This window comes from Anas platyrhynchos, chromosome 6, assembly GCF_047663525.1.
Source record: "Anas platyrhynchos isolate ZD024472 breed Pekin duck chromosome 6, IASCAAS_PekinDuck_T2T, whole genome shotgun sequence".
In the NCBI taxonomy this organism is placed as follows: Eukaryota; Metazoa; Chordata; class Aves; order Anseriformes; family Anatidae; genus Anas; species Anas platyrhynchos.
Window position 1 is genome coordinate 34,232,050 of NC_092592.1, and position 25,353 is coordinate 34,257,402.

Here is a 25,353-nt window from a genome sequence, read left to right on the forward strand (position 1 = left end):
TGTCATGTTGCTTTCAGTAACTTTTTGTAAGAAACGGAGACTAGAAAACAGAAGTCTGTATCACAATTGAAGATAAAATGAATGAGTCTGTAATATTTTCAGGGGGTTACACGCATGATTTTTAATACAGATTATCAAATACAAATTATACAAATTATAATACAAATCATACAAATCCTGATAGAAATCTAGAGCCTGACAATGAACTCTATTCCTAAGCAGTGTTCCAGTTACGCTCTGTCAAACCATAAACCTTCTTACACTAGCATAATTAAATACTCCATGTCAATAAACTGCAACGCCATTTCCATTAGTGCAACTGATGCAAGAACTTACCGGAGTGTGTTCAGCACAGGGCACAAAAATGATTAAAGGGCTGGAGCACCCCTCATATTAGTAGAAGTTGAACTTTTCAGCTTGAAGAAGAGAAGGCTCTCTCCTTATTTATCAATCTGTATAAATAGCTGATGGGATGTAATGAAGAGGAGAAAGCCAGCCTCCTTAGCACTCGGTGACACAACAAGAGGCATTTGGCACAAATTAAAAAATGGGACATTCAGTCTGAACACAAGAAAATGCTTTTTGCTGTGAGGGTGGTCAAACACCAGCACAGATGCTCAGAGAGCCTGTGTAATCTCCCTGCTTTGATATATACAAAACTCGACTGGACACAGTCCTGGGCTGACCATGCTTGAGCAGGGTGGTAGAAATAAGTGGTCTCAGGAGGCCCTTCCAACCTAAGCAGTTGTGATTTTTGCAATTTATGTCACAGTAAAGCTTCAAGAAGGAAAGATGAAGTTTTGTGAAAGCTTGTTAAAGAGACATTCCTTTCTGCTCTAGGGAATCTGAAATATTGAATCAAAATCTGAATCAAAAATATTTTACAAAAGGAAGTCACATTCAGAAGTAAAGCACCTCCACATTTCTCCATGTATGATTCTTGAAACCTGGCTATCAACTCCTGAAGGAGAAAATGAAGGGAGGTTTTGCATTAGAGACAGCCACTATCTCTATGTCCATATCAGCCACTGCTTAATTTTAGAAAATACTGATATTTGAAATCTGAACTAATCTCCCCTGTGCAAATGCACCGTGCCAAACTATTTCTCCAATCTTTTGCAAAACACTTCAAAACCACCAGACTGACCTCATGTTCATAGCTCTACCTAACTTCAAGCTATTCTGTAAGAAACGCTGTGGATTTACAAGTCTTGTTGACTTTTGAGGAAAGTCAGACGTGTTCAAGCTCACTCAAAATCTGTGCTTTCAGACATGCCAAACAACTAGGTTTTAATATAATTCTAGCAATACACTAAATTTGCAAAAACAGTATTTTGTGGATGAATACACTCTCAAATAGTAATGCAATTCAGTAGATCTGTTGTTCTTCAAAAGAAGGTATATTTCACTGTATCAGCAGGATGTCATTCAAACATATGGTTGAATATCTTACAAGGAACTGTGAATATTGCATATTCTTCTGAAGGCATATTCTCAACAGCTTTTCAGTTTACATCTAAGTTTATTTATTTATTTAATGTGTAGGAGCAATATTTCTCTCACACTTTTTACTAAACAAGTTTTGAAATAAAAAAAACTGTTAAAGGTAACAATGGAAATCATGGAAATAGAGGGAAATAGAGAATTTTAGAGAGAAATAGAGAATTCACACAGTATTTCTCTAGTCTCAAGGGGACTATTTACATCTTGTTTATAGGAAAAAAAATCAGATTTCATCTGAGATCTGAAAATCTGGGGGTTTTGTGCAAAAATATCAGCAAGTTTGCTACCAAAAAAAAATAAAATAAAATGCATTACAGATACTGAAACTAGTGCAATGGCAATAATAAAGTCAGTTATAAATTCATGTAATCTTATAGGCTTATCCCAAAATGATAGTCAAGCTTTTGCTCCAGATGGTGCAATAGTGTTTGTGACATCCACTTTGAACTGCAATCTAGTTATGTGTCAAGCAGGAGAGTCCATTATTCACAGCATCAGTGCTGGGGAAAGAAGGTTAAAAGTTCAAGACATGCCCCAAGCGATTAAGGTTGTAAAAATCAGGAGATATACCATGGGGAAAAAAAAATGCCATTCTTCCGTTTCTTCCATACTCAGATTGTCCCAAAAAATGTGTTTAAGAAAAAAGTCACAGGACATAGGAAAGCCCCAATTCTGAACAGTAATGCAAAAATTACCTTTTTATTTGAACTGCTTAAATCCCTCTGCTACCAGCTTTGCTTTTCCTAAAAAGAAACAGAAAGGTTTCTCTTAAAATCTGTGAGCAAGTTACATGACTTGAGAACTCAATTAACGGCTATTTCTCACTCATCACAACATTCACTTCAACTATTACATACATCCAAATAACTCTGATTTCAAACTTTACTTTTTACGTATCCCACATATCAATGGATCATCTGCACCACGCCAGCTTCACTTCTTATTCGTGTAAGCCTTTATCAGTAACAGATAGTCAGTAGCAGATAAAATACAGGTTGCTTCCAACCATCCCCAAAGTTTCTGTACTTGGAACTGCAAGTAATGCTTCTCCAATGGTTGACCAAACTTCCAAATTTAGGGAATTTCTAATCCGATATAACAGGCAAGAGGAAGACCCAAAGCCCAAAGTGTGAAACTAAAATAAATTCAGATTTAAAAAAATAAAAAAATAAAAAAAATGGAAATGCTCTTTGGAAATTGAAATATTTTAAATAAATCGATAAATAAATATGTTTTAGTGCTCAGAACCTTTAAAGGGTATCAAATAATCTTTTCCCATCAAGGCATCTCATTTCAACAAACGGGGGCCAGAAAATTAAAAAAGAGTAATTTCCTTCTAATATGTTGCTTTTTATGATTTCCATTATACCGCAGGTTCAAACCAGCACATCCAAGGAAACCATTCTGACCACAAAAAAGAGATGATTTACATTAAAGTTTTTCCCTAGAATCAATAACCCAACACCAGAACTAGAAAACTTAAGTACATCTTCCTGCTTTTCTACCTCATGCTCATCTCTGAATTTGCTTGCTGGTTTGTATAATTGCAAATGCATTATGGCCACCTTACCACATGATCCTTAAAATTGTATTGTAACTGATGCATGAGAATACATTCTTATTTTTGTGTCATAGAAAATATTTAATATGAATGTCACAAAGCCTGGTAACATTCTAAGTCTGTATATATTTATAAGTGTATTAACATTTCAGAGCATCCTGTTGAAACGATCCTGACAAAGATCCTTATAATCCATCATGTCAAGGTCCTGCGACTAGGTAGGCTTCAATAATGTTTTAAAGCTCATAAAAGATACTTCAAAATGCATGCGCAAAGAAATCATGTAATAAACTCCTGATATCCTATACTAAAACTATCCTAGTATTCCTCCACAACTGGTGCATTACAGGAAAAAAATAATAGAAAAAACAGTTACATGACAGAAATTTGAGGACAATCTTTTGTAAACTCAAAAATCAGCTGAAAGACTTGGCCTTAAGTACTTAACATTCTAAATTACCCTTAAGTTGGAATGATAAATCAAAGCCTATCAGCTCTCATGTTTTAGCTCAGCGGCCTCCTTTGCGAAGGCTGGGCTCACCCTCGCTCAGCATGAGCCAAACAGACCCACAGGAACAATCCTCAAACTTTAGAAATAAATTAGTATTAAAATCCACTCAACTTGAAGTAACCATTGGAGCGGAGAATGATTACTCAAGGCAAATGAACACTTATATGAGTATTCTGGAAATTAACAACACTAGAGAAAAAAACATGACCTAATAGTCACCAGAAAATTCCAAATATTCATTATATACGTTACCCAAGTTCTTGTACATTTTTTATCTAGACATAAAGCCCAATCTAAATGTTATACATCCTAGGACCAAAGCTTTGTTTTAGTCTCGCATGTAAAACCATATTGAACTTTGTTACTGATGTTTATCCTACATAAAATATTGAGAATTAAAAAAGAAAAAACACTACAGAAGTATTTTTGTGTGTAAAAAGAATTTTTAAAAGCCTTTTCAAAAAACTAAAATGCCTCAAAAAAGAGTAATATATGTGTGTAAGAGTATTTGTATTGCCAAACTAAAAAGGCAATCCTGATTTTATTGGAAACGTCATGCAGTTTTTATGTACTCAGACTTGACTTCAAAGAAGACCCTGTCAGTGGAATGAGCACACGTTACTCTTCTGTGAAATCCTACAAGAACACAGATGGCAGTGAGACCATGATCTTAATTGATTTAAGGGGCACTTTTATGTCTTTAAAGCAACATTTCAGAATGGCAAAAATCAGATCCTTTATGCAACACGTAAGCACGCCATAGTATACTTGGTTTTATAGTGCCCAATAGCACATTGATTGGCAACACACATAAAGAGTCAAGTGAGATATAAAGCAACTTGGGAAAAAAGTAATGCAAAGAGTACCGTATCATAAATGAGGAGAAGCTGATCATAATTGATTTCCTGGCAAAGGAGTTAGAGCAAAGGCAAAAGGAGTTTAAAAAAAAAAAAAAAAAAAAAAAAGTTTATCTGGAAAGAAACACAAAACTGATTTCTCCATCCACCCACAATACTACACAAGTATAAACATATAAAACAGAACATGGTGTTACTGGCCACCCCTAGAAAAGTGACGACAGCAAGCTTACAACATCGGTGGTTTGGTACCTTTTAAATGTACGTGCTGATATGAGTTATCTTTATTGTTCAAAAATTAAAAAGAACTACCCCAGGGCATCATTTGCACCTGTTCATTTCTCAAAGGACAGATCCACACCAGTCACATGCGTTTGCTCACTGGGTGGGTTCCTTGGAGCTCGCTATATATACTTTGATTAGTGAATTTTTAATTACACTTTAGCCTGTTAGCACTATGGGGCCAATAAAACTAAGAGAAATAGAACTAAATTCTTTTCATTCAACACAACTGTTAACTAAACACCAATTAATTACACCCACACAAGCCTAATGAAGATAATGGGGTTGCAGAGAGTTCACCGATGGTATGAAGTGGCTTGCAGTACCCTAACCTTAATCAGTTAAATACTTCATAATAGGTAGGATCATAGGATAAGTCATCCTATTTCTGCGTACTTGCAGTTCCTATTACTGTTAATGGAAATTACACGACTCTGCAGATAATTCATGCAACGTTCACTGATTGTGTTACCATTTTAAATGGTAAATCTGGAGGGGAATCCTTACTAGCATTTTAAATTGGTAACTAAGAAAATAAATAAATAAATAAATAAATAAATAAATAAATAAATAAATAAATAAATAAAAGAGTGCATGGTAATTTTAAAAACTGAGTATTAATCTCCTTTGATTCTTTGTTTTCCTGAAAGTAGCAAGGGAAAATTGACAAGCTTCTTTTCCCAGACTATTAATCAATACCAATACAGCAACAAACAATGCTGTTTCTCCACAACACATTTTGAAAGGCGGAAGGTGGGAAAGTGAGTTAAAGGCAACTGAAATTTAGCAGTAGATACCTCTGCCAAATCACATCATATTGTCTAGTAGAAGCTGCCCACAAAGCATCACACGGGCACCATTGCCTCAAGAAGTATGCTCTTACAGAATTAATACGTAATTAAAACTTAAATACTGGGGGGCAAGCCAACAGGAGCAATGCAGGTCTGAGTCCTCTCAGCCAGCAAAACCTCACCAGATATTTATTCTCTTTCCCCTCTTTAAGGCACGGCTAGTGTCAGTTTAAAAACTTCTTCAGAGGAAAAGGCTGAGGAAGAAAAAAAAAAGGAAAAAAAAAAAAAAGAGGGTTTAACTCTCTAGAGAGGTACCATGCTATTTCTGAAGGATGTGAAAGGGAAAGAAAATGATTCAGTAGGGATTTTTCTTCATTATCGCCCAACCCAGAGAAGTGAACATACAATGAGCAAAGGTCTACACATATTGATTTTAGAGCTGAGGAAGTGTGCAGCTAACAGCTTTTTAAGTATCTCCATTTTCAGTTACTTCAACAAAATTACCAATGAACAGTGTAACAAAGTGAAAGTTTTTGTAGGAAATTGCAGACTAAAAATGATCATTTAGGTTGTGAAACGTTTCTTTTCATTGAAAGTAAAGGGCTTTTAAATGCAGAAGTAGAGTTACTGGGGCATTTTGCAGCGTTATCCTCACTAGACATTTCACAAACCATAATCTGTCTCTCTTTCAGGATGATAATCTTACACAATTTCGTTGTTCGGCGACTTTTAAAACTAAAGAGCGCCTGCCCCAGGCATTCTGACTTGGAGGATCATCACCAGCCCCTGAGGGAAGAGCCAGCGCGGCACGAAGGCAAGGCACCAGCCAAACACCGCCCCTCCCTGTCGCCGGGGGGCAGCTGCAGGACCCCGGGGGGCAGCCGTGGGAGCCCCGTTGGTGCCGTACGACCCCCGTTGGTGCCTCAGGACGCCCGGGGGCAGCCGCAGGACCGCCGGGGGCGCTGCCGCCCTCACACGGCGCTGCCTCCCCCCCGCCTCGGAGCCCGCCCGCCGCCATTCACCCCTCAGCGCCGCGCTTCCCGCCTCAGGGCCAACGGCTCTCGCGAGAAGGGGGGGTGAAGGAGGCGCCGCCATTTTGTCGCCGCTGTCGGCGGGCGCTGCCATGGAGCCGTGTGGTGGCGGCAGGCGGCTCAGGGAGCTGCGGAGGGAGGCCGCGGAGTATTACCGGGGCCAGCGGGTGCCGCAGCGGGTGGAGGAGGCGCTCAACGCCCTCTTCCCGCTGTGTCCCACGGATCTCTACGGGGCCTTGGTACCGCCCGGGGGGGTCGCAGTGCGTGAGGCGCCCGCCCCGGCTGCTCCTGAGGGGGGCCGCGGGGCTGCTGTTGCCTCAGGGCGGGCGGAGGCTTGGCCGAGGTTCCCCTCGGCTCCCTCAGCCCCCACCTGCCCGTAGGCCCCTCACGGGTGTCCTCTGGCAGCCCCGGCTGTGCCCTGCCCTGGTGCCCCCTGTAAGCCGAAAAGCTGCTGCTGAGAGGAGCCCGAGGTTTCTGTGGCTAAAAGTACACTTAAACACGGGGCGTGCCGCTGCCTCGGGCAATGCTCGTGATGTTTCGTTCATTTTTAGCTCTTGGGGACCCTGGCACGATGATGCTGGTGCAGATGTGCAGCATCACAGGTTTTTGTTGTATGCTGGTTGCTGGTCTCTGCAAGGGGAGATTGCTTGGCCTTGGGAGGCTGTTGGTGGGCATCCCTAGTAAGATAAAAGTGCTGCTCAGCATGCTGATGCCATGGGCCAGTTGCACTAAGATACTGAGCATGTTTCAGCTCTTGGAAAGAGTGTGGGCCTCACACCAGTTATATCTGGTATCAACTTGACAAAATACCATAAGGAGTCCTACTAATAAAACATCTGTTAGTGGTGATACAGCAACTGCAAGCAATACAAATAGGGCGTAACTCTTAAAAAAAAAGTATGTGAAAGTGTCTGTGGAAATGAAGCATTTCACAGTTTCCCATCTCCAAGTGTTTTGCCATCACCACGGGAAGATGAATAGCACAATGATTGTTTTTGTTATATAGTGGAAATCCAAGTAAGCCTTGGGCAAATGCCTAGTTTCTGGGAGGGCTAAGGAGATACTTGATGATATCCATCACTAGCTTTGTAAAATAAAACACATGTTCATCTAACCTGGATGTGACTTTGGACTTTCCATTTAAGTTGGATCCATTCCCTGGAATGATTCTTAAGCAGATGCTGTAGAAGTAAATGTACAGTGTAACACGAGTGTGTTGAAGATTGGGACATAGATTTGCTCAATTATGAATATAATCTAAATTTGTTTAATGGAATAAAAAACCTGTTTGCATAGCAACTGACTTCTGATGAGTTCTTTCTCTTTCATTTAAGGCTAACTACTTGTCTACATTTTCAAAAGCTCCAGTAATATGCAAATTAGCTGGAAGAAAAGTTCTTGATGGAGTTGGTAAACCAACATTAGAAGTGGAAATATACTGTACAGTTAAAAACTATGAGAAGGTATGAGCTCCTTCTTCCTGTTTTATTTATTTAATAAGGCAGTATCAGGGAGATGTACTATTCTACTCATATCCTAATGAACATTTTAGTTTGTATCTTTAGTGAAATGATAAATCTCCGTGACTCACCAGTTGAGTACATAATGTTGTATGTACTCAAAAAATGTCATGGAAAAAAATGTCATGTTAGCTGCTGCCAACAACTATGAAAACTTTAAGCTTTGTGAATTACACAGTACTTTTTGGACGATACTTGTTTACTTTGTGAGTGTAATGTGACAGAGCATTTTTCTATGTTAAACTTTTGTCTGTCTTAATGTATCATGTTGCATTTCCTTACAGCCATATCTAGCCAATGTAAGTTAATTTACCATCTACATTTTTCTTTTGTTTTTGTTTTCAGATCCTTATATTTCTATTTTTGTGGCAATGTTAAAGAAAGTATAGTACAGTGTCAACAAAGTAGAGGTGAAGGAACTTTTACTTTGAGATGATGTGGGTGATAATGAAGTCAAACATACATCTCACCTGCATTTAAACTATGACTCATTCCATTCTTGATCCCTAAAAGGAGCCAATTTAAAGAAATTAAATGTAATTTCAAAGATACTCACAGTATGTAAAGTTAATACTATTAATACAGGCAGCTCTGTGATATCTGTAAATGATGTTTCCATTGGGTGAGTTTTGTAAGTATTGTTCACCCTTCTGTGGTACAGAAAGGTAAGCTTAGAATACCTAAATAAGACAACAAGTACATGATCGTGAGTGATAGCATTAACCATAAATGCTGATGAATCATGGTACAACAAGCTAACAACAACTGCAATAGAAGATGTTATAATGACAGTTTGATCTTTAAAATAACTATTCTGATAACAAAAGCATATGTAAAGCAGATCTGTCACAAGGTTTTTGCCTAAGTAGTTACAATTTAGATGGAGAAACTTGAATAAGGTCTGTGCATACCAGAGTGTAAGAGACCAGGAAGGAGGTGCTGGATGAAAAGAGATCAGTTAAGTGGAACAAACAGTAGTTCTGCAGATAGGTGCTTGTAGAGCTGGTAAGGACATCTGCTTCTTATTCTTTCAAATGACATTTTCAAATTGGAAATGAAATAGTGCTTTAAGTTTTTTTACGTTATTTTGCAGAGGATTTGTTCTGCTATAATGTCTTCTCATTCTCATGTACCCGAAAATACTTCACCTGAAATAACTGAAGGTGATGAGAAAGAAAGAAATGACACTGTTACCACTGCTGTGGAATGGGTGAATGAATCCCTGAACACAATGTTAAGGGACTTGAAGCCTACTGACCAGTGTGAAATTGATAAGATGCTTGGGTAGGTCTTGCATGTGATTTTATGTTACTGCAAAACAGGTCACTGCATTTGAAATACTGCTAATTTATATGTAAATAAAAAACATATACAATAATGCTTCTAATTTTTTTGTATATTTTTAGGATATGAAGTGCATTTAAGATATATTATGGTATATTATTTCCTGCTGCTTCATAATCATTATATGAAAATTAGTATTTTTTAATAAGAATTTATAGGGATTCGATTTTTTTTGGGGGGGGGAATAGGAGGCTAAGAAAAAATGCTTGAACATGTTAATGAGTGTAAGAAACTCATTCAGTGTCAGTTTAATCTGGGGGGCAGGTTTTTCAGATTACAATTCTGCTTGTTCTGTTCATTGCACTGCAGAAAAAAAAATGTATGGAAGGCCTTTGCATTATATCTTTTGCACTGAGCTAGATGCACTGAACAGATAGATAAAGACATACATACATACATAGTGTTTTCAGGATCTGAGGGTTTTTTCTGGGCAGGGTACTCCTAAGGGATTTTTATTTGGAGTAATTAGTTTCCTTTAGCGGGTATTCTACGCTTCCGTGGAAACAAAGTTTTTCTAGTAAAGAGTTGTATATATTGTTTCATACAAATATTTCATAGGGGAATCTCAAGTGAAAATGAATGGCCGTGTTTTTCCATTAAAAATAAATATTTTTGTTTATAAGAAGAAAAGCCCTGCGGTAAAAACATCACATGTATCTGAATGTATTTTTACTAGCGTTAGAGAAACTACCTGGCAGTGTTGTGGCCTCCTTCACCCTGGAAGCAGTAGTGTTCCTGTCAGCTGCTTGGCTGAATGCAGTGAGGCTTTCCTGGAGGGGTAGCTGTTGGGTTGCCACACTTAACACAAACTGTGGCAAACAGACCTAATTGCCTTCCAAGTGGATTAGCTGGAAACCTTTCTCAAGAGAATAAGAACTCATGTTGAAAGAAATTCTTCCCTCTGATGTGAATCTAAATTAGGCAAATACATTATTTAACATTACCTTACATAGCTTATGTGCTCCATTTGTCTGAATTGGGTGTCTGTGTGACCATGGATGCAATTTCCACTTCATGCATGTAGTTGAAATACAGCCACTCAGAGCTTGCATCCACCCAGATGACAGCGTACAACTGACCTCTTGGATGAGCAGTTTAGGCTAAATTGTTAAGTGTCATAAAGTTATGACAGGATTACAGTCTGTTACTACCCATGCAATGCAAATTTATCCTTCACACTAAGATACGTTATACCTGCTTATGGGTTCTTTTTGTTTACCCAGTGATGCAGGTACCTACCAAAAGACAGTCATTTATTGACTTACTCAGCTTCACACAACAAAACCATGGCAGAAACTCAAATAGATGCTCTTAATCCATCTCCCAGCATCTTCCTTAGCAAGTATACTGTGTCTACTTTTCACATGCCTAACACTATTTTGAACCAATAATCTTTATGCCTTTTCTCTCAGTGAATACTTTAGAAAAAAGGTTGAAGAAAAAAAAGAAATTCAAAAGGAAGAAGAGGAAGAAGCAGCCCCTCTTTCCTGTGCTCCATCAGCTCCATCGGCACCATCTGGGAAAAAAAAGGCAGCAAAACCAGGTTTTAGTTTATTTCCTTTTATTATTTTCTGTAAGACCTGTGATACTGATATTGATAAAGATGCTAAAATACTTCTGTGGACACTAAAGAGTAGTGTCACAAGTTTAAGGGTTTAGTTACTCTGTCCTAAATCTTCTTTCTGCTCACAGCAGTTTCTCCTTCAGAAATGAGAGGGGGAAACAGAGTTTTCTCATCACTCGTTTGCATTTGTTGAACAGAGTTTCTGCCTTTGTCTTAGACAGGAGGTTATTACTCTTCAGAGCGAGGAATAAGAATGGAGGAGGATGCAAATGAAGAATAAAAATGAAAATGATAAGGAAAGAAAAGAATCATAGAACTGAAAAGGAAAATGGAAATAGAAGGAAGATAGAAGTTGAAAAGAATGGAAAGAGGAAGGGAGAAAGGGAGAGTTGTGGCTAACACTGACAAAAGGAGGAAATAAAGGTGAAAACTGAAAAAGAAAAAAGGAAGGGGATGACATGGGAAAGACAGGAAATACAGAGTGAAAAAATAAGTAAGCAGACAGTGATACTGAAGAAACAAAATGGTGCAAGAATAGAGAAATATGATTACTATATATAGCAAAAAAAAGTGGAGGGGAGAGCATGCTATGTTAACTCTATGTATGTATTATCCTCAGGAAAAAAAGATCTTCCTGTCATTTATTGGAAGGACATAAAATTTTGGCAAATTATCATTTACTCACCAGTTTAGTTTGAACTCTCATAAAGTACTAGCAAGACCTCTCAATTAATATGTTCTATGTGTGTACTCTAAGTTCACCTTTTACCTGAAACGGAACATCTGAAGCTGTCAGGTCCATCCAGATATCATCATGCTGTATATTGTATGCTTAGTCAAGGTTTTGCTGGTACACGTTACTTGTTTTCATTCATTTTAATTTCTTTTTATTTGATTGTGACATTGACTGCAATAAGATTGCTGGAACCAATATCTGAGTATTAGGAGTCAATGATTATAATCTATTGTTGTGACAGGAGGGCAGTAATGGATGGCAACTTCCAGCAGCAGGTGCTTTCCTTTAGCTCTTTATCCTCAATGTAAGAGGTACAGAAGTTACGTGCAGCATGTGAATGATGTATAGTGTAATCTGCATATCCACTTAAAATCCGTAGGCATATTTTATTGCCTATCAGAGTTGTATCCTGCAGCATTTACTGAAAACTTCCACAGCAAATTAACATGTGTATGTCATTCCTATTAGGAACAAAAGTAGCTGGTCAGATTTACAAAAAAAGTACCCAATGCATATGATTTTTGAGAATCTGACAGCTTAGTTCAGTTTCATGTAGGCAATAAGAAGTGTAGGTAAGAAGCGTAGGTAACAAATATAGTAGTGGGAACTGCTGGGTTTCCAGCATTTTGACAGAAGTTATGCTACTGTATCTGAAAGGGAAGTAAGCTCTTTTGAAAATTTAACAAGACTACGTGTATGGAATACTTAAAAGACCTGATCAGTTCTCTTTCTGGAAAACCCAACTGTAATAGGCCTAATTTTTTTTACGCTCATTATTAGAAGAAATCAAGTATGCATACTCCCAATCAGCTTATAATGTAATATTCCAAGATGTTTATGCAAAAGTTGAGCATATAAGGAGGCCAATAAAGACTACTGAAAACATGTTTATGAAAAGAACCTGAAAAATGGTATGACATTACTGCATATAAACGTAGATTTCAGTGGCTGAAAGATTTCTAATGGAGATTTGAATCACATTTGGAATCAGAGTGAGGACAGATACTTTACTTACTTGTAAGGTCATTTCATATAAAACAAATGACAAGTTTAAGGTAAAAAATGAACCAACTCTTATGTTATGTATTGACTACACTACCAAAACTTGACTTTTTATTTACTTGCACAACCACGGTACGTAAGTACATGTTTTAAACCAATAAAATGTTTTGCTACTACTCTCTGTCTCACAGGGAAGAAGACGTCGAGTACAGAGAGAACACTCCCACCTGCAGAACCCATCGAACCGGTGCTTTGTGGCAGCTTAGCTATTGGGGGAACATCACTTGCTGTAGCTAAGGCTGGTGCCACTATTAATGATATCCCATTGTATTTACATATAGGACTGCTGAAATATAATCAGGTGTGTGGGACTTTGGTCATTTTGTTTATTTTATTCCAACTACCAGAATTCTAGAATTTTGAAATCAGGAGTCCCTCACGAAAGTGGGATTAAATATACCTCATAAAGTACATCCATAAGACAGTTGCCTATAGCAGGCTTTGAACTGGCCCTGTTCCATAACTAAAATATACATTTATATATATATATATATGATTGTTTTTTAACACTTTTTTTTTCATATGGTGCTCCCAATTACAGGATTCACCTAAAGAAATGACTCTGCCACGTCCAATGATTACTCTGTTGAACTGTGAAAAATTTTCACCTGCAAAACTGAAATTAGTGAAAGAAGTTATGCTCATACCACCAGCTCAGTTATCACTCAGACAGGTACTGTTTCATTTTTTTTAATAAATATAAATGTATATTCTATAAATTTCACATAAAGTATATATGTATGTGAGTATATAGATCTTTTCAATACAATCTTTAGAATCTATATTTTTAATTTTTTGTTTACTCACAAGGTCAAAGTTCTAACGAATGTTAGTGCAGAGTTCTAACACAAGGAACATTAAAAGAAGTAAAGACGAAGATTTAAATGAAGATACATGAAGATTTTAGGTTTAAAATGCATGTGTTAATATACAGGAAAAAATGGTGCACTGAAGAAGATGTAAAAGAATTCTGTTATACAACAATAACAGCCTAGTCCTTTTTAAAATGTGATTTTTTATTAGTAGATTATAAATAGTGTGAGTTGATCTGCAGTGCATACAACACAGCAAAACTCAACAAATTCACAGCAGAGCCTTAAAATCTTTGGGAACAGATTTCTTTAAAAATTAAATAGTGAAGATAGACAGGAATACAAAGCAGATCAAAATCTATTCAAGGGGCAAGAAGGATGGATGAGACAGACTGGGTCAACACCCTCGTTTTGTTTAGCCATGTGTTGCATTAAAGAATGTATCTGCACAAGATGCCTACATTAAGGCTGTGATTTCTACTTTGTATGCTGGTGACCTGAACAAACAGCTGAGCTTGATTCTCTTTCTTTTTCCTGTTCCTTTAGATTTTTAGAATTGTCACCAAGAGCTCTTAATAAGGTTACCAGTTCTGTACCTCTCAAAGACTTAATGCCTCCTTGTGCTCATGGGAAAGTAGCAAGCTACTTGCTGCAGTGCAGTAAGCATAGCAGGTCCTCCTGCATTGATATGTTGTCAGCTGTAACTGACTTCTGCCCCCTTCAGTTTGCCTTTACTGGCACAGTTTTAGAAAACGTGAACTGTGATTTACAAAGTTAGCATTAAACTTCTCCTAACTCAGCAGAAAAGGAAAAACAGCCTTGTGTTAAAAGCAGTGGATTCATCTAATTGGAGTGTTCTTCCATTCCCCAATGTAAAAAAAAAAAAAAAAAAAAAAAGACAGCGATTCTCTTCCTGCTTCCTGGAAATGTTGTCAGAGTTTCCAGTTAAGAACTCTTAGAGAAATCACAATCATGGACAGTGATTAAGATTTTATTTTTTTTAAGACTTTATATCTTTATATTAAGGTCTGCATTCAGAAGTGTGTTCTCTTTTCTTAGTTAAGCTGTTAGAGTGAAAGAACTTATCTTTCTTTTGAAGAATACTGTTGTTTCATTTCAGGGCATAGAAAGAGTCCTGGATATACAGAAAGAAGTGATGAGACTGTTGGAGCCTGCAGGGAAAGTGGTACAATAAAAATGTGTTAACAATGTGATATACTTCATTTGACATTTCTACTACTATTGTCTGAGTTTAAACATAGAACATTTAGCACGTTATCACGTTTAGTCTTGTGACACAGAACAGAAGATTTGTTTCTCTGACAGATGAATAAAACATTGGCCATTTAGTGATATTAAATTAATGAAGATAGAATAAAGCATTGTTCTAGGCATAGGAAGAGTTTCTACTTCATTATTTGAACCAGGAAAGGTCCACTAGGAAAGGACGGTATCAGAATGAACATACGGGTCCTGCAAAGTCTCACACACACGTAACATATATTTGTTAAGGTATTATTGCAGTAGAATACCAAGCTCGGTATTTGTATTTGCTTTTTGCAAAGTGAGGTTTTTAGATTTCTCCTAGTACAGGCTCTAGATTATCATTTGCTAGAACCCTGGTATTACTGATAGGTAGGTGGGAATATTTTGAAAAACAGATGATGGTTAGGGTAATGCCAAGATAGAAATAAGCATTTGAAATGAATTACCACCACAAAATAAAACCAGATAGTTGCTTATAATTTCTTTGTCTTGAATGCTATATTCTAAATTAAATACTTGCAATCTCTTTAGACTTTAAATTCAGAGTTGTGGTCTAAAAGATAGAGATTTTTCTTTTTTAATCTAATATCTCTTTGTCATTTTGGGGCTTTTCCATGGCATTTTTTCACTGTTTCTTTCTTCCTACCTTCCCAACAGCCCAGTCCTCAACTAGCAGACAGTAAGAAAGGCAAAGCACATAATACAGGGAAGAAAGCTCTGGTAAGAAAAGAGATTTTCGTTTTAAGCCTTCAACAAGGTATTAACAACAGCAGGGAACCAAATGTTCTTAAGAAATGAAACATTAATCTACATTACTACTTTGGAAAGGTCAAGGCAAGACTTTTAAATACTCGAAATGCCCATATTTTACATAGTAATTTAGATGCCTCTGCCTATACTTTGCCTTCCTGCAGAACATTAACATAAAGGGAATTCTTCTGGAACCTAGACATTTTGCTTACATGGAAAACCTTGATAAGTCATCCAAATGTGAGCCTGTAGCACCAGCAGAATACATGCCCTTTGTTCTTGTAAGCCCAAAACTATTACCTCCAAGACTTGCATATTGTGCTCTTTGCTAACTCTGGAAACAACTCCCATCTTAGTCATGCTATGTTAAGTTCCCAGTTCCTCTGAGAGATTATTGATAATGGCAGATAGGAACAAGTAGCTGAAGGGCAGCACTTGCAGGGCATTATTTTATCTGATTCAAATGATCTTTGTTGCTGTTTGTTGTTGTTGGGTTTTTTTGTTTGTTTAACTTTGAAATCTGTAGTTTATTGATGAGTTTTCAAAAAAATAGCTGGAAATGCCATGCTGGTTTTGCTTTCCTTTCTGAACTAATTAAAATATTACCAGGTAAGAACTGTTGCATTTGTGGAGTATACAAGACAGGATGAGCAGAAGTTTTCACACTGTTTTGTTGCTTAAACAACACAAAATCTGTCATTGCTAATCAGCTAGCCACTATTTTTCTGGTGGCTAGTTTCTACATTCTTCTCTCTTTATGTACTGCAGTAGGAAGCTAAAGTAATTCCTTAAGGTAAACCTAAGGAAGTGATGCATTAGATTCTCTGAAAAAAAAAAGAATTTATTTCAATAGGAGAAAACTAAAGGAGATAGAAGTGGGACTGAATTTTAAAGTGATAAAACATCATGCTAATTTGATTTTTTTTTTGAGAGGAAAAAAAGGACAAATGACAAAATAGGCAGTGAAAGAAATCATTAAAACAAGAAGTTGCACCTGTTTTTTCAGTGTGTTGGTGTCAGAATGAAGGACCTTCTACTAAAGTTTCCTAGGCTTTTCTTTACAATAGTGACAACTTCATTTTAGTCAAACTTATTTTGAGCCTGAAGCAATTTTTGTAAACCAGTACTGGCCATAAAAATGGGAACTACATGATTAGACGCATTTCCAAGGATGATACGTTTTCTATCTATTAGCAGTTGGTAAACCTTCATTCATAGAGAATTGTCCTTAAAACTCCTACTGCAATTTCTGAGAACAGATTTATATTTTGATAACTGAAGGTAGGTTGTAATGACAGTGAATACATATGTGACTATTATTTATGTGTAAATAGATTATTTTTGTTTTATTTCTAGCCACCGGCCTTAAAAAGAGTATCACACTTAGGTTGCCTAATAACAGGATGGGATAATCTAGAACAACCTCTACTCCTAATGCAAACAGCTTGCAACAACATAGGTCTGGAGCTAGGAACAGACATGTGTTTAGCGATAAATTGTGCTGCTCATGAATTAATGGATTACGTAAGTTATTTTCAGTATATGATTTGTTCGTTTATTTTAAATAAATAGAAATTTGTTAACAATTTACTATTGTATTGCAAACTCACTTAGAAGCTTCCAAATCTGTTTTCCACAAGCAAACCAAAAGTTTTGTCTCTGCATTTATAAATGATCTTTGAATCAGTCCTACAAGTGTAGCAGATATGTTACTGGATTGTAAGAGCAAGGGGACAAGCCACGCAGACCTCCTTCCAGTCACCCAGTGCAGTGGGAGCCGTGAGAATGCTGACATGCATTCCTCCTCTGCAGCTGTACCAGCATACTGATGCACCTTGCCTGGAATAAGGCTCAGTGGACCAAGGCAACCCCCCTTTATGCCTTGTGTCCTGCCTGCAAAAATCTGTTACTTTCATGATTTAACCTTTACTTTCAAGTGACGTAAGCCTATCTGCATCAGCCAGCTTTATTCTTTTTCTCTGTTTATTGATTTGTCAAGTTTATTTAATATAAAGTGTATTTATCTCCAGCTGAAGTCCTCATGTTCTTGCCTCTATTTCCAAGATCTTTTTTTTTTTTTTAAGCAGAAAAAGAAACTTGCTATTCTATTTGGTTTAGTATTCAATGAAAATTTGTGTTTAGGTATACGATATCAGCAAATCTTATACTAGTAGTATATTTTGTGAAACAGTTGCTCGCCTGACAATCTATGATGTCTTAATCCTATTTCAGAATGAGCAAAATCTTAATGAATAAATTACCAGTAATTACTATCAGCAGTTCTGTAACTTTGTTATTGTACTGTTAAAGTCAGTAAAGCAGTGTTTTTTCTGGCACAATTTGACAGTGCCAGTGACCCTTGATCATCCTTGTATGTTGCAGCTTATACTTCCCATAATGATGAGACTAGTTGAAAACTTTTTTTTTTTTTGCATGACAGGACAAAGAAGCAAGGAAGGGTATTGTCTTACTTTTGAGTACTGAGGGTATGCATCTTTCTCACAACAATATTTTTAATGAAAATAAGGAATAAGAATTAACCTTTTTTTTTTTTTTTTAAGTACAAAGATTTTTCATACAAGATAAAATAAAAATACCAAATACTGCCAATTTTATGACAAAGTTGTGTAAAACTCAGCATTGCCTATAAAATGCTGAAAGAGATCTCCCTTGTTTTGGGAATAATATCTTTGGCATGAGACCACTGCAATGTACTGTTACTTTAGGCAAATATTTCTGTAACAATGTGCACATAGACATAGAATAAAGTAGACAAGTGGGTATGTACTTATTGAAGAACACACAATCCACTGCCTTCATGGAGATGCTAGTGTTACAAGACCTGCAAGCTTACATTACTTTTTTTTTTTTTTTTTTGAAGTATTACCACTCTTATCTTTTGCATTTTTTACTTACTAGGTTAAAGGGAAATATGAAATACTTACTGGAACATTCAAAAGTCCTGATGAAATGGTTGACATGTATGTGGAACTGATTAATAAATTTCCTTCTATTATTGCATTAGTAGATCCCTTAAGGAAAGAGGTAAGATAGTTTATGTGAGACCACTGAATTTTTCACATTTTTACCAAACATGCAAAATATGAAGCTTCCATTTCCAGAGTGTTTAGGGACAGAAATACCAGTATAAAAATATCTGTATATCTGCATATAAAAATATCTGTATATGTGCATATCTGTAACTGGCAATAACATTTTTCAAAATGTTTGACCTAATTTCTGATAGAAAATAATCTTGGCATGAACAGAATGTGGATAGTACAAATATTTTAAGGAATAACAGGAAAATGCTTTTTATTTTTATTTTTTTTAACTGATTGGGGTTGCTTAACCACAGTAATTTTTATTACATTTTCCTTCTTTTTTAAGTAAATAAAATTGTATTGTAAAATCAAATTACAAAATTCAAGTGATATATGTGTTATTACATTAGACAGGAGAAACTAAAAATTTTGACATAGTTATATGTTTCTTAGAACAACTGAAAAAAAATTCACATTGCAGCTATTCTTTACAATTGAGATTTATACCCGAAGCCAGAACAAACCTGTAACTGGCACCATTGCTCAGCAGAATTTTAAAAGCGTATTTTATCACTGTGATCAAAGTTCTAGAAGTTAACTGAATATGGGCAATAGATTACAACAATAAAGTAGAATATTCTTAAGCACGTTACCAGATTATTGATGGATGAAAGAAATTGCACAACCTCAAATCTTTGCATTTATGCCTACAATTCAGCTTCCATATATTACAAAAAAGATAAAAATGTAATTGAAGCAGAAGCTACAATTGCGACCTAGATACTACAGATGCACAACTGAATAAAAACTTATTGTTGCTGTGGAATTGTACACCTTTTTTTAAACACAAATATATGACTTTTGTTCTTCTTAAAAAAAAAAAAAAAAAAAAAAAAAAAAAATGAATATGAATGAAGGGGGAACCAGAGTGTCTTTATGAGTCTGCCAAGTGCCTGAATCAGTAATTCTGAAACAGATGATCTGCAAAATCCAGTTTTTAGCTGAAACTTTAAAAGCTTATTTTTCAAGTATCAGTGTATATTGTTACCTCACTTACTCTAGGCAGCCTTGTTTCCATGCACTGTTTCAAACTGACTCCTATATTCCAAAACACCAGATTATTCCCCACTCCTGCCAGGGCTGCAAACTTTCTTGAAAATTCTTATGAAAAAATATAGTTGCAATAGTCTGCAGAGGAATTGCAACAGATAGTGAAGTCAAGTTTGAAATAGAGTACTGTTAGGGAAAACGCCTCTCCTTCTCACCGCCTCAGAAATCTGCAAAGTTTACCTAAGCCACATCCTTGCCACAGATAATTAGGTCCTTGAGGATTAGGTCTGGTACTAATTCAGCAATTCCAGACAGCAGACCACTTTAGTTTTTAAGTTTAAGCATTTTCCATGCATCAAAAACTTCATTTTCTGTTACATAGGGGCTTTGAAAGTTTCATAGGAATGGACTTTCATACAGATTGCAAGTATATAGGTACAAATTTGTGTGATCCATACACCACGAATTATCACTATCAGAATTATTAACTAGAAAATTAATGTGTATTTAATATAAGAACTTTGCATGCTGTGGACATAAAGAAAAATAATTTGTATTTTTTTATTTCAAATTATTTACACATTTTTTTATCCTCTATTTCGCTTTAAATCTCAGTGCATTAAAATCAAGAAACAAAGACCCTAAAAATGGAGCTTTGCTAGAAAGAGAGTGTTGTATTTGGCTGTTCCCTGTAGGTCTGATCATCCTCTCCACATATCTGTCACTGAGTCTATGGCTGCCTCCTGTTTCCTTATTTTATAATCAAATAAAGATTATGACACTTCACATATTATCACAACAATGAGACCTTTAAATAAAACAATGGACAATTATTTTATAGTCCATGAAAAATAAATACAAGTCAGGAAAGGTAATTAAAATAGCAAACTCATACAATTAATTTGAAATATTTAAAACTTTGCCTGTGTGTAACTACCTTAGATTAATTCCAGATTAGAATATTTGTTTTCTAGGAAAATCTTAAAATTCAAACAAAATTCCAGTATTTTATTTTTATTTGCTTAACAGATTTAAAATATAAAATATATGCTTATATGGAGAGTATCTTTAGGATGAAAGGACAAACTAATTTTGTATTTTATTTTTTAATTTTTATCTCAATTATGGTTTTCATTCATTTTGTTGTTTTAAACTGCAGATATTTACTTGATTGTTTATGCAGGACAGACAACAATGGAATAACATTTGTTGTGCTCTTGGTTCCAAATGTTACCTGATTGCTGAAGATGCTGCCACAAATATTTCCAAAATTAAAATAGACCAGAACATGAATGTACCAATGTGCAGTGGTGTTGTCCTAAAATATATTAATCAAACCAAGGTATCAGACCTCATAGAATTTACTGGACTTCTAGATGGTGAGTAAAGTGCTTGCTTTCAAACCCTACAAGTCAATAAATAGTGTTGCTACATCCATAAATATTACATATTTTTATTTAATAATCACCACTTCAAATTTAGAAAGCGTTTGTCAGAAGAAACTAAAATTCATGTTTTGATTCACACATCTGTGTTTGGGAGCTTAAAACAGGCTCCAACTATAGCAAGTTAATATATTGTGGATGTTTTGAATGTGAATGCCCTTTGACACTGCAGATAAGTGTTGTACAGATAGCTAATAGAATTTAAGTAAAACAATTTATCTGAATAATACTAATCTGAGTTTTGACTAATATTAGCATTAATAATTAAGAAATCCAAACAAGTCCAAAATGTTTAAAACTGCAGTTTACATAGATGATTGACTACATATTATTGAGCCTCTGTGGTAACAGTACTTGTGCAGGTTTTTTTTTCTTTATTTACCTTTATAGCCAAGGAATAGATGGACAAATTTAATGTATCCAATTTTATAATTTCCTTCTCCTTATTCCTTCAAAAAGCCCAGAATCACTATATCAAAGTGAGTAAATTGCAATCTAAACATTTCATGCAGTCCTGAGGGTAAACTTATAGTAAAGAAAAATCATTGCTATAGTAAAGAGCGTATTTAAAATAAATAGAACAGCCTCCTGGCTTGTAGAATACATTACCAGAAACATCAGCTAGAGATAAGTTGTAGGATAGCATGTTAGATATTCCCTTATCCATGCTGAAAATAAAAGAAAACATACTGTTAATGCCATAGTGGTAGCAAACTAATATAGTGTACATTTTTATGAGGTGGGTTTCATTGGTTTTACTCCTGCTTGCATTTAACCATAGAATGCCCAAAGGAGGGGGGGTGGGACGAAAAAAAAAAAAAGTCCAATTTATGTGTCGAATTTATAAAATATATACTAATGAAGGTTTTACACTCCTGTTATATATAGGTCAAAGACATATTACCATATTAGGAAGTCCAGATGGAGAATCTTCTGATGATAGCCTTGTGGATCTGGTAAGTATTGAAAGCTGTTCAATTGCAGAATTGCCAAAATACTGCTTTTAACATGAACTATTTTTTTTAGGAGAAAGCCTGTTTCTGTGTGAGAAAGAAACATTTTACGAAATGGGCTTTTTCTAGAGTTGCTTTTTTCCCCCCACAGAGAGTTAATTGAGTCTGAAGAGAACACACAGAAAATTTGCCAAATCAGGGAGTATATTCAAAAGTGCAGAGAATCTATTTGCTTGCATTAGTTTATAAAAAATATGAGTTAAAACATTTCTGAATGGTAATAATACTGTATATAAATAAATTAACATTGATAATATTTAGTCTTTTGTATTAAAGCTACATTTACAAAAAAAATTTCCTATTGTATGCCAGTGAAAATTGTTTGCATCCAGCAAGTCTTTCATCAAGGACATTTATTTTTTGTAAAAAGATAAGATTGTTAAGTTAGAAGTAGGATGCCGTGTATAATAATTACAAATGACATCACTTCCCAAACCATATAGTTTTAAAATACGCACTTTCTTGTTTTAAGGCTGTTGGACTGGGTGCCAGGTTTATCAAGTTGGGAGGTCTTTCCCGTGGAGAAAGGGTGACCAAATACAACCGCCTTCTTGCTATAGAGGAAGAACTGGCCAAGAATAGAACGCTACGTATGAGCTTCTTTCTTACTTTGTTTTCAGCTTGCAATGAATACGAGAACAAAGATTGGAGGGAGAATGATTGAAACTGCACTGCAGGAGGGAAGCGAAATCAAAAGACTATAAATAAGCGCTGACAAAAAAAACCTAGGATAGCACTTGCCACAATGTATATTGTTGTCCTAATGGATTATCTGTTTACTGAATGTTAAAATAGACCCCTTCTTGAGGAGTAGCCTACATTAAGCCTTTTTCCAGAATTAATTGGTAGGAGTCTTGAAGCCCACGGTGCAAAAGGAACAAAACAAAAACCACGCATATAACACTCCGAAAAGCTGCCAAAATGGAATTTTAGGCCAAATACCCCACCTCCCTCAAGCCCCTAAACATATATTGCTAACAAAATGTCATTTCACAACCCCTTTGTGTTCCATGTCCAGCAAAACGTGTTTGGAAAGCTACAATTGCATGGTTAAGCACTAAATAAAACCCAAGAAAAATCCAAGTTGAGGATGCACATTCAACCTTAGCTACTTGTATGCATCTCTCTGCAGTTCATGATCTGCATATTCTTCATACACCATTTTCTATGCTGTTAAATACTTAACTGGTCATTAGAGCCACTTCTCACTTGGTCAGGTATCAATCAAGACAGAATAAAGGGATATAGTCTTGAGGGGAAGAAGCAGAAGAAATGAAGGAAAGGGTTTGCACAAATTTATTATGGCTAAGTAAAAGAAAAACGAAGGAGAATTAAGTCATTTGATCTCGTTTTTCATCATTTTACGTTCTATGAATGGCATATCAGCATTTCACATGCAAGCATTATATAACAAAGTATTTTTTATAAAATAGTGAAAAATATTACGAATTTTGGAAATCTCCCACTTGCTCATTTATAGCCATTATAAAAAAATAGAAACAAATTCATTTTGATGAGTTTCACAGAATGTTTTCAAAAGCAAGACAGATAATTATAAACAACTGTGACCTTGAACTGCCTCAACAATATTAATATATTCCCTATTCAAATGGAGGTAGTCTAAACAAAAGAGCTCGAGTTTGACAAATATTTAAAACTATATCTCATAAAATGAAATAGCATCAATTCCCGAAACCGTTAATCATTTGGCAGAAATAAAATCCAATAACTAAATCAACAGCAGGGAAATATCGAGATAGCATGTCTGAGCCGCATACCAAACTCTTCATTTGGCTGGGCTGCGAGCTACAAAATACACTGGAGAGCTGAGCAGTGGAGGACTCCCTAAGTGGTGCGGAGCTGGGAGGTGACACTGACCCATCAGGAGTCCCCCCCCAGGACCGACTGAAGCAGGCCTGCAGCTGGGCCCAGGAGCACCACAACAACAGGAGCCCTCAGCTCTGCCTGCTGCCATGCAGACACAGACAGCCGATGGGAACCTTTGCAGGAGGTGCAGAGGAAGAAGGATGTTCAAATAAATAAATAAATAAATATAAAAAAGGGGGTAGCCAGAGCCAAGGTGGTGAGCAGCAAGGTGAGATGATTAGCAAAGAAGGAACATCATAAATACCCAGCTCAGGCTGTTGTGAATCATAGAATGGTTTGGGTTGGAAGGGAGCTTAAAGATCATCTGGTTCCAACCCTCTGCCTTCCACTAGATCTGGTTGCCCAGAGCCCCAGCCAACCTGGCCTGCACCACGTCCTCTTCCTGCAAAGTGCAGCAGTGCTGCTCCCTTGTTTCTTAGGCCCAGACTTCTAATGGTGTTTAGAGACTTGTGTAAGCATCGTGTGGAAGTTTTTTTCTTAAAAAAAAAAAAATATATATATATATATATATAATATATATTCTGAGTGCCTCAGAGAACCTTTCAAGAAACTGAATCTCAGCAAACATGAGAACAGGCTTCTTTTTTCTCTTCTGTTACAGGGTCTGAAGCAAATTTTGAATTTCCTGATTTTGCTGAAGAAACACAGCCAGGAAAAGAAGCGTCTGATATAATTCCTCCCCCAGAGCAGGATTCGTTACCTCCCCAGCTCTCTCAGCCAGCCCTGCAGGTTCACAGTTTGCCTGCACAGCTCCCAGATAACAGCACACTGACCTAGGTTGCCCCCCAAATTAACTTTTGGGTAAATTTCTAAAAACAAATTTTGGTAAGCAACTCATATATTGCCTGCTACTTAATCCATTTATTTTCAAGTACTTCAGCTAAAAAAATTAAGCATTCAAATATTAGCTTCTTTTCCCAGAAGCCCATTACTTCCAGCTGAAACCAAGATAACTGAACAGTGACTACAGTTTGAAAATACTACAAAATTCTGTGCTGTATTTACAAGTTGACCAAACAAATACTTCTGTGTTAACTTCAAAACTAAATGTTTGTTTTGAGAAAGTAGAGATCTCTCTCCACACAAAGAGTAAGCTATTGACAAACAGTAAAAAAAACACATTTTACAAAAAACAAAGGCCTTGACTGTTATGCTGCTCCAGCCTCTCCCCACCCCCCCGCACAACCTCAATGCTGCTCTTAGATCTAGCCTACAAGGGAAATTTTGCTCCAGTTCGAGCTAGCTATCAATACAAGTGCATCAGTGCAAACCCCAAATGTAGGGCACAAAGCTGTAATTTGCATCAATAGGAAGCCTGCTTCAG

General features: G+C 36.3%; 1 protein-coding gene and 1 long non-coding RNA gene across 7 annotated transcripts; one reads left to right on the forward strand and one right to left on the reverse strand.

The window, feature by feature from the left end:
* Positions 1 to 252: 252 nt before the first annotated feature.
* Positions 253 to 4,999, reverse strand: LOC106017838 (uncharacterized). The gene is made up of 3 exons (XR_002403266.4): positions 4,685 to 4,999; positions 2,199 to 2,246; positions 253 to 2,003 (listed from the first exon to the last, which is right to left on the reverse strand). It is a non-coding gene; the product is annotated as an uncharacterized lncRNA (long non-coding RNA).
* A 1,266-nt stretch (positions 5,000 to 6,265) lies between these two features.
* On the forward strand, positions 6,266 to 25,241 carry ENO4 (enolase 4). Of its 6 annotated transcripts, XM_072039838.1 has the most exons (15): positions 6,634 to 7,138; positions 7,871 to 7,999; positions 8,402 to 9,061; positions 9,150 to 9,340; positions 10,813 to 10,943; positions 12,894 to 13,063; positions 13,304 to 13,435; positions 14,695 to 14,760; positions 15,498 to 15,560; positions 16,947 to 17,114; positions 18,510 to 18,635; positions 20,868 to 21,063; positions 22,018 to 22,085; positions 22,615 to 22,732; positions 24,631 to 25,241. In XM_072039838.1, the coding sequence occupies exons 4-15, from the start codon at positions 9,168 to 9,170 to the stop codon at positions 24,804 to 24,806; spliced, it is 1,587 nt and encodes a 528-aa protein (XP_071895939.1). In that variant the 5' UTR covers positions 6,634 to 7,138; positions 7,871 to 7,999; positions 8,402 to 9,061; positions 9,150 to 9,167; the 3' UTR covers positions 24,807 to 25,241. The 6 variants fall into 6 exon arrangements, with proteins under 6 accessions (XP_071895935.1, XP_071895936.1, XP_027316104.3 ...); XM_027460303.3 differs by lacking the exon at positions 8,402 to 9,061 and having other exon boundaries at positions 6,271 to 6,775; XM_072039836.1 differs by lacking the exon at positions 8,402 to 9,061.
* The last annotated feature ends 112 nt before the right edge of the window (positions 25,242 to 25,353 follow it).

Excerpts from the sequence above, each read along its gene's own strand:
- ENO4 (XM_027460303.3), top strand. The coding sequence starts at position 6,629 with ATGGAGCCGTGTGGTGGCGGCAGGCGGCTCAGGGAGCTGCGGAGGGAG. Across the intron at positions 13,064-13,303 it reads GACTGCTGAAATATAATCAG|GATTCACCTAAAGAAATGAC; the intron begins GTGTGTGGGACT and ends TCCCAATTACAG. Across the intron at positions 21,064-22,017 it reads ATTTACTGGACTTCTAGATG|GTCAAAGACATATTACCATA; the intron begins GTGAGTAAAGTG and ends TGTTATATATAG.